This window comes from Vigna unguiculata, chromosome 3 (genome assembly GCF_004118075.2).
Source record: "Vigna unguiculata cultivar IT97K-499-35 chromosome 3, ASM411807v1, whole genome shotgun sequence".
In the NCBI taxonomy this organism is placed as follows: domain Eukaryota; kingdom Viridiplantae; phylum Streptophyta; class Magnoliopsida; order Fabales; family Fabaceae; genus Vigna; species Vigna unguiculata.
The window spans coordinates 46,729,614-46,739,586 of record NC_040281.1 but is presented as its reverse complement, the minus strand read 5'-3'; the positions used below and the strand labels follow the sequence as shown (position 1 = coordinate 46,739,586).

General features: G+C 34.7%; 1 protein-coding gene across 1 annotated transcript; it reads right to left on the bottom strand.

Annotated features, from left to right (window-relative positions):
- Window positions 1-270: 270 nt before the first annotated feature.
- Window positions 271-6,748, bottom strand: LOC114178615 (casein kinase II subunit alpha-like). The gene is made up of 10 exons (XM_028064623.1): window positions 6,405-6,748; window positions 6,109-6,238; window positions 4,684-4,878; window positions 3,651-3,808; window positions 2,802-2,892; window positions 2,556-2,621; window positions 1,451-1,533; window positions 1,293-1,356; window positions 1,141-1,209; window positions 271-627 (listed from the first exon to the last, which is right to left on the bottom strand). The coding sequence occupies exons 1-10, from the start codon at window positions 6,728-6,730 to the stop codon at window positions 568-570; spliced, it is 1,242 nt and encodes a 413-aa protein (XP_027920424.1). The 5' UTR covers window positions 6,731-6,748; the 3' UTR covers window positions 271-567.
- Between the last annotated feature and the right edge of the window lie 3,225 nt (window positions 6,749-9,973).

Genomic DNA, 9,973 nt, shown 5'->3' with positions numbered 1-9,973 from the left:
AACTCTTTGCTTAATAATGTAAGACAAACTCAAGCACCATTGAATTAGAACCCAAACCATTTAACCTGTCATAAGACAAATGATACTACATTCAACATATAGAAGTGCAGGAAGACGTTTCCCGAGTTAAATCGAATCTATCTTACGACCAATAGAAGCCAAAAATAGCCATATCCCCTTACAACTGCAGTTTTCAATATGCTCAATGCGAGTGTAAATATTCCTACTTATACAGTGCCAACGCTAGAAATGAACCGATAACAGTAAAAATTGATTTAATAGTCGAGTTTATTTAGTATTAAAAAAAACGCGTTTAATTTTTCAGAAACTGAATCGAGACATTTGGCACACAATCAAATAATTTTTTTAGAACTGAATTTTCCACCCAAAAAATAATTTGAAATCCAGAATTAAGACGATTAGGCAGAGAACCGATCAAACTGAGTTTTACAACAGAACAAGGACCGAAGCTCCTAAAAGCAAGTTCCACCAGAAATAACAGTTCAGATATCTGTTGAAGGCCCCCCTTCCAAGAACGAACACCATATCACAACAAGCACCAACAACTCAGTGCGTACGAGTTCTACTACTTTCTGCATTTCTCACTGGATTGAAGTATGGATGGGCCTGCATACCAATAAATATTTTCTTTACCAAACATTTTACAGAAGTTAATAATAACAAATACTTGGGTTGTACCTTACTATACAATCTCAGAAAAATACAAATACAATTTGTCTAATAAAATTTTGTACCAAGTTCCTAATATATTAAATTCTTAAGCTGTTCATTTAATACTCTTTATTAGAGAATTTGTTACCAAAACAAATAGGTTTAAAAGGGAAACAAACATAAAAATCAAGGCCCTAACTACAAATCATCTAAGGCATCAAGAATTACAATCCAACTCAAGGTATGATAACTTAAGCACCATAAATAACTTGGAACCATCGAATAGCAGGGAAGTCATCTACTAAGCAGAAATTTCCCAACAGTTTTTTGTATAAAATTTAAAAACAACATTCCGATAAAGGCATTATCCAAAGCAAAATCACATCAGAATCCTGAAAGCCCCAAATGCAAGTCTAGGTTCGGGCAAACACGTCAAGAATAACAATACTAAAAAGATCGAGCTCTTACCATGGCTTCTTTTGCAGTGGGACGTTCTTGGTGATCATAACGTAATAACTTGTCAACAAAGTCAACAGCCTTTTAAAAAAATAGTATAAATTTAGAATGAGAAACAATGATAATAGAAGTACATTTAAATAAATAATTACAATGCATACTACCTCAGGAACAGCCAAGTGATGATTGTCTACATTAATAAACTTTGCCCAAGGCTTACGGCTATGCCTGTCACAATATTTCGGATGTCGTCTTAGTCAAAACAATAATTTTATACAACGAAAGCGACATAAACTAAAACTATTAAAGCATACAAACAAACCTCCCAATTAGTGCCGCAAGATGTGGGTCCAACTCTATTCGATACTTATCCAAATATGCACTTAATTCATCTGTCCCAAGCACCTATTGCAAGAGGAGCAAAAGATTACCAATCAAATTCCCCATCACCTCTTTTAAGTTGTTTCTACACCATGCTGTAGCCATGTACTAAGCATAGACAACTTTTTCAGTTTCTAAATCTACTTTAGATTTCAGACTGTTTTCTCAGACCTTGATAAAAATTAAGTAAAAATAACACGGTTCTGCAAAAGATCGGTAATAGAAAAATAAGACACCAAGTAGGAAATGGAACTTTTGTCAATGACCCAAACTTCAACAGTTGAATGTCAATTAAGGCAACACTTGTAAATTTCACAGAGGTGATTGATGTCACCAAGGAGAACAAAAGAAGTGATATTTCTGATTCTTGTCAGATGCCATGGGAATATGAAAAATGAACAGAAGAACTGCAAAAACAAATGTCAGTCACACCACTACTATACTTCCACGGTCAAGCACTGCTCAAATCAAGGAAATAAATAAGCTGAGACTTGGAATGGACTAAGAATGCAACAAAACTAACAGAAAGGTAGTGCACTAGTTGGATTTGTCAATGGGAAGAGGGTACATGGCTTTCACACAGGCTGGAGCTTATAGTGTCCTGGCAAATGTCCAAGAAACAACAATGGACGCGGTTGAGTGAACAATCCGGTGCAGAAACAGGATGAAATACCCACATTTAATTGAGAATTAACCTGCTCTGACAACAGGTTGACACTAAGGACAGTATTATGGTGTTTTGGTAGTGTTTCAAGTGGTTTTGGCACTCCACAATAAGGATTTACTTGCAATAAATCATGGCATTTTGAAGAACAAAAAAGTTGAATGAGATATGGGTTAACATCCCTAGGTTACATTGTATGCTGTCTACCTGATTAGAAGAGAAATCATTTAAATATGACGAATGCAAGCTTGAAACACAAAATATCTCTGGAATGAAATGTATGATTACAAAAAATAATCAACATGGCAGGAGCAAAACAGTAATGGGTAATCACCCAAACACAACAATCTGACTCAAATTTGGGTAAACGTCCCAGGCTTACCTTAGCTATTTTGACCAGTTGATCATAGTTATCATGTCCATAAAAGAATGGCTCCTTACGAAATATCTGAACAATGTAAAAACACAAGCCTGAATCAAGCAGGGGAGGATATTTCAACCTGTATTAAGACTTCAAAAGAAGAAATTGATCCATCGTGCAGTAGCTAAAGATTCTAAGGTTTATCTCACAATGAAGCTAAACACTGAATAATATAACACTGTATTTGAAGGAAAGTGCACCATTTACCATCCCAGCAAACATACAACCAAGACTCCACAAATCTAGAGAGTAATCATAGTCTTGAAGATCGACAAGAAGCTCGGGACCTTTGAAATATCTGCACAAGAAAATCAAAGCTTAAAGCAGAAAAAATGTTGATCGATAACAAATGAAAATAAAAACTGTTCTGCAGTACACCAAATTTATCATTCTTTTTTTCCTTTTATAATAAACATTTTTACCATAAGCATAAACAAGCTAATGACACCCCCACTTGTTCTGCAGTACACCAAATTTTTCATCACCCAATGGCTAAAAGATGTTCATGGAGGGAAATTGCTGTTCATAATTTACCAACTTATGCATTGATTTTGGACATTAAATTTCCAAAGCCCGCACATTATTAGCTACAAACAAATTTTGCTTACCAAATGACCATTTAAACAAAAAGAAAGCCCTCATAACGTTCTAACCCTAAATTTTGCCTTCATGGGTTTAGTTCATGTAACCAAGCCTAAAGGCAAATGGAAGAAGTAATTACAAAACCCAAAAGAAAAGCCATACCAGTGCAATGAGTATGGAAATGTTTCTTCAGCAATTACTTGGTGAATTTATAAATCATTTGCAAAAGCATATGTAACCCTCCTACGATGGTTTAGTTGGTTGAATACTTGAGTTGAGCAGCATGCAACACAAGTTAAAAGCCCACAAATAGACACTATACCCCTTTCCCCACTCCAACCCCCCCGCCCCCCCTGCCTGATGTTTAACCAGGCTTCATCCAAAGGCTCAACGAACATCTTACCAACCCACCAAAACTATGAATCTTCCCACAAACATCCCCCCAACCTTAAAATAGAATAATAGTATATCTACCTTGAAGCCACACGAACATTATACTCTTTTCCAGGATGATAGAATTCTGCAAGTCCCCAATCTATAAGGCGAAGCTTACGCTGCTCATGATCAATCATTACATTATGTGGTTTCACATCCCGATGCATGATTCCTTGTGAATGGCAATAATCCAGTGCCTGAAGGAAATTTCAAAAAAACAATTGCTTTCATATTGATAGCCACAAACAATTTACATCGTATGATTGATAATGTAATCTAATACAGAATATTGGTAACAAACTGAACAAAGCAACACAATAGTGACAATACACACACCATATAAGGGAAAGTGTAAGTAATATGACAATAAAGAAACCTACACAACACACAGGCATATTATTGATACAGATACATTATGTTTTGCAAATATTATTTGCAATTTCAACTTTCAATGTAAGACTATATAGTTTGCTACTTCAGTAAAACAATTCCATAATCAGGTGACATGTGGATTTTTCATCAAAGATTATTTCATTGAATGGCAGAAAGTATCAACAATACCATTACCATATAATCACTAAAATTTGTTTCAGAGTTCTAGAAAGGTTTAAGGCATGGTTGTCAAATAGCAGCATGAAGAAACTGACCCCAAAATCAATATAGCAGGTAGTGGAATTAAACTATGCTTTGCTTTTAAGATACCAATAGCATGAGTTATATATATATATATATATATATATATATATATATATATATATATATATATAGTGAGAGAGAGAGAGAAGAGGGATCAAGTTACTTGAAGAGTAACTCTAAAAGTTATTCCTCATTATGCACAGTTCATCTGAAACTAAACCAAAGACAGAAAGCATTCACCAAATCTGTACAGAAAACGACTGAAATTTTTGTTACTAAATCTAATGCAACAAGATCACAAAAATCATTAACATTTAACCTTGTTATGAAGCATCCAGTCTATCTTGTCTCCAACACAATGTATGGATCAAAAAAAAAGTAATAGATGTGGCAATTTCATGTTTTTAGTTAATTAACGACAGAGTATAAAACTTGCCTTCAGAAGTTCAAAAATGTAATATCGAATATCATAGTCTGACAATGTTTGATAGAGCACTTTAAAATCAGTGTTATTGACATATTCAAATATAAGACTTGGGGTCTTTGACTGCTGATCTCTAACAATGTCAAGCAACTTTACAATATTAGGCCCTCCACAAAGATTCTGTAATATTTTGATTTCCCTCTTGATCTGCATTCAGAACCAGAAGCATTGTCAAAGTTACATGTAAATAAACAGAGGATGAGTGCCAAATATTTTAGTTAAGAAGAAATAAAAAACTAAAGAACACCTCTCCTACCGGAGCATTTTTATTCCAAGTAACCAAATGGAAGGAAATAACTGGAACTACTATGTAGCACTATGGCCACTAGCACGAAATTCACATTCAATAATAAAGACAGATTCACTTTGTCTTTCCTTGAAGTTCTGCTTGAAAGGTTTACAACCTTGCTGTTCTTTTTCCACATCAATTTTTTTTATCACGTTTGATACTTTTAGTCAATTTCAATTCCTAGGATAGAATTGTAGTCTCAATCCCAAATATGTGCGTAGAGAAATAAACACAAAAATTGCTAGTGAGGTAGTGGATAATGGGATGAATGTTATGTAAAAAACTATGTACTATACTATATGCAAGATTATTCCTTTGTACTGCACATGTATAAATGTTCAAACTTAAGAACTATCCAAAAGTAAAGACAAAGATTATGCAAAATTAAGATTCAAAAGTCATACAATAAACATATGATCACGATAAATAAAAGATGGTAGAATTAATATAAACAAGTGGGGGTGAGTATGAAGATCACAACAAAGAAAAAATTGAATAGAGACACGAATAGAGATTTCCAGGTTTGTCAGAACCCAGAGCAAATGAAGAGGGGAGGTGGACATGTTTTAAAACAAAGCCCCAAAGACAATACAAATGAGAATGAGATCCATAAAGAAATTGGTGTGAAAACAGATATAACTTCTTCCAACTCCGATAACCAATTTCACATGGGATGTGACTGATATTTTTGTAATCCTGTCTAAACATCCATTTATGCATATCCTTTCAAAAGTGATTACATATTTTACCTGAACCCCAGAAAAATAAAATCACAAGTTTCCATCTTACCAAATACAATAATAATCATAATATATATACATATATATGCAACATGTTAACTCTGGGAGGTGAAACGTTTCAACTACAAAAACAACATATGCCTACAACTCTTCTATTGTATGCTTTCCCCAATAATATATCACCAACCACCTCAACCACCAACATGACTTGCCTATGATTATTATAGCACATGCATAAAACCACATTCATTTACTAAACTCAAATTGAAAAGTAACCACAACCAAAAACACAGAAACGAAATCCAAAAAGTTCACAGAATAAAACGACAACGCCCAAACATAACTCACCTTCTTCTTCTTCACGGGTTTCAGAATCTTAATGATACATTTCTCACCATCAGTGCAGTGAACGCCTTCGAACACCTCACTGTATTTCCCCCTACCGACCTTCCTCACCACCTCGTAATCATCTTGCTCCCTGTAAAAGAGTCACAACAATAACAACCCTAAATTCCCTTTCACTTTGGAAAAGATAGAAAGACAATTTATGTTATCCAAAATAAAATAAAAGAAGACAAAAAAAAAGGAAGCTACAGGAATTTCAAGATCGAAGGAAGACAAGAAGAGGAAGGAGCATCTTTTACCCCCACTGGACGTTTAGGGACTCGTAGTCCCAATATTCCTTAGGGCGAACAACGTTGACGTCCGCGTAAACCCTGGCCTTGGATGAGGCGCCGGGGCGGCGCGTGGACTTTCCGAATTTCTGCGCCATGGCGTCGAGGGGCGGCGGCGGCGGATAGCGCGCGAGAGGAGCGGCGGCGAAGTGGCGGAAGGAGGAGGCGGGTGGAAAAGTTATGGGGAAGTTGGGAGAGCGGATAGGAGGAGAGGGAAAGGAATGGGAAAGAGAAGAGCGGAGGAGAAGAAGCAATCTATCGCGCGAGAAGTTGTAATGGAAGGGCCTTAGGGCCATTAAATTGCAAATAAAAGTTGCAGGGAAAAAAGGCTGATGCCTAAGACGCAATTTTCAAACCCTCGTCTCATTTTTTTTTTTAATTAAAAAATCTCCTTTTTTTTCTTTTACTTTTCTTTCCTTTATTTATTCCTTTATCCTTTTAGTTTGTCTAACAGTAAAACAAAAATAAAATATCAGTTTTAATTAGTGTAACTTGCTGGATAAGTTTGTTTGGATTTACGATAATTTAAGACCCCAGTCAATCTCACATTGTTGGCAATTTAATTCAGAGTCGCTAATTTAGCCCTCCGATTGTCCATTAAATGGATCACATTATTTAATAAAATAGTTTCCATAATTGTATATTAAGTTTTTTAAATTGTAATACTTAGTTATATTGATTTCTCCCATCTTTCATAAATATCAATCGTATCACTATTTTTTGTTTTGAAATGATGTCTTTTAGAATATAAACATGTATTGTCAGTCTATTTTTAACAGAAGAATATGATTGAAAGATGTTGAAATTCAGTGACTTGAAAAGCAAGAATAAAATGTAAATGTATTTGTATACTATATGTAAAATTTAGTGGATGATATTATTGTTTGGAAAGAAAATTTACAAGGCACACAGAGCATCTCCAATTTACAAATAAACTTTCAATTATACATATAACACGACCCCTCGAACGTTTATATACAAGATGTTATGATTAAGTTGAGATGATTGTTAAGTGTGAAATTAGATAAGATAAACCATCTTCAAAATTTATAAATCAACGATAACAAATAACAAATATGAATCGAAAAGGGAAAAATAGGATCGTCCAAATCTTTATACATAAAAATCAAAAAATCAAGAAAGATGTCTTCATTTACAATAACAAACTCAAACAACTAAAAATTGAAGAAATGATAAAGGTCCACCTATAAAGAGAATTCTTACAACTACAAAAGCAATAAAGAAAGCAACCAAAATGGGTGATCTTATATTTTGAGTGGAATTATTGTAAAACTTAATTAAGGATCTTTAAGATTTATAATTCTCACACGATAAATCATAATAGAGCACTAACCTTGATCTATGAGAGATCTTGTGAATATGCGTTCTTCAATTTATAATCTTGTGTGCTCTTCAACCACCGTTTCCCAATCTATCTCTTTGCCTTTCTTTCTCTTCTCACACGTACTTGATGGGTTACAGTGAAAAGAACCTTATGGCCAGAGACAGAACCCCAATTCCTTTTTATACCAACGTCCATCAAGTTGGTTTTTATTTTATCTTTATCTTTATTTTATTTTATTATCACTTCCCATAATAATAACCAATAAGTCTCTATATTTATTAAATCACAATTGGGCCCATCATAATATTTCAAATGAGTCACTAATAGAATTAATTCGTCAATTAATTCTAACATTCTCCCACTTGACTCATACGATGTCATAACATTATGTGATTTAATACATAAACATAATGCGCAATAAAAGACCTTGCATAAATTGGTTTCATCATTATTCATAATTAAAGATACAGAAATAATAAGAGTCATGGCGGTCACACATCATTTGATCGACATGATCCCTTCCATGTACTACTATATCATCCCTTTCTCCTTAATATGACCTTAAAAACGAGAAGTCCATAATGGGTTCAAACACAATGTCATTTTACAAAGCAATAACATAACATAATTTGTTTTCTTCATCATAATTTGCATGCATAAACATAAAGAAGAAAACACAAATTTCAGAAATTTATACATTAGGGAGCTCAAAGTGTCACATCAACATTAAAAACATTAACATTCAACATTTAACATTCACTAGTAGACATAATGCCCATATTCTTTACATGACCAGCATACAATTTGGGCGGTAACCCTTTTGTTAAAGGGTCAGCAATCATAAGATCTGTGCTAATATGTTCTATTGACACTTTACGTTTCTGAACTTCTTCTTTAACGGCAAAGTATTTCAATTCCATATGTTTAGCACCTTTAGAATACTTGTCGTTTTTAGAAAAGAAGACTGCTGCGGAATTATCACAATAAATTTTCAGCGGCTTGGAAATACTGTCAACTACTCCAAGTCCTGAAATAAAGTTCCGCAACCAATTGGCCTGAACTGTGGCCTCAAAGCATGCCACAAATTCAGCTTCCATGGTGGATGCAGCAATGACAGACTGCTTCGCACTTTTCCATGAAATCGCTCCTCCGGCTAAAAGATACACATAACCAAATGTAGACTTTCTTGTATCCACGCAGCCGGCAAAGTCTGAATCTGTATAACCTATCACCTCAAGGTGATCAGATTTTCTATAAGTAAGCATGTGATTCTTTGTTCCTTGTAGGTATCTTAAAACTTTCTTTGCAGCTTTCCAATGCTCCAGACCTGGATTACTTTGGTATCTACCAAGCATACCAACTGCAAAGCTAATATCTGGCCTCGTACAGGTTTGAGCATACATCAAACTCCCAACAACAGATGCATAAGGGATATTTTCCATCTGTTTCCGTTCCAAATCATTCTTTGGACATTGCATGAGACTAAACTTGTCTCCTTTCTGTATTGGAACAGGAGATGCTGAACATTTATCCATTCTGAATCTCTCTAAAACTTTATTAATATATGCATTCTGAGACAAACCTAACAATCCTTGTGATCTGTCACGGAATATTTCTATTCCTATCACATAGTATGCCTCACCCATATCTTTCATTTCAAAGTTATTAGAGAGAAACCTCTTAGTCTCACTTAATAGACCAAGATCATTCGTCGCAAGCAAGATATCATCAACATACAGAATCAGAAATATAAACTTACTCCCACTGACCTTCAGATATATACACCGATCAACGGTGTTTTCCTTAAATCCAAAAGACACAATAGTATCATTGAACTTAAGATACCATTGCCGAGAAGCTTGTTTAAGTCCATATATCGATCTCTTAAGTTTACACACCATGTGCTCCTTTCCTTCTTCAGCGAACCCCACTGGTTGGTCCATATAGACATCCTCTTCTAAATTCCCATTCAGAAAAGCAGTTTTAACATCCATTTGATGCAACTCAAGATCATATTGAGCTACTAATGCCATGATAATTCTAAAAGAATCTTTCTTAGAAACAGGCGAAAATGTTTCCTTATAGTCAACGCCATCTTTTTGAGTAAAACCTTTGGCAACAAGACGGGCCTTGTAACGTTCAATATTGCCTTGAGAGTCACGCTTAGTCTTAAAGACCCATTTACACCCAACTC

Excerpts from the sequence above, each read along its gene's own strand:
- LOC114178615 (XM_028064623.1), bottom strand. The coding sequence starts at position 6,730 with ATGGCCCTAAGGCCCTTCCATTACAACTTCTCGCGCGATAGATTGCTT. Across the intron at positions 3,809-4,683 it reads ACATTTTTGAACTTCTGAAG|GCACTGGATTATTGCCATTC; the intron begins GCAAGTTTTATA and ends AATTTCCTTCAG. Across the intron at positions 2,622-2,801 it reads GTTGTATGTTTGCTGGGATG|ATATTTCGTAAGGAGCCATT; the intron begins GTAAATGGTGCA and ends TACATTGTTCAG.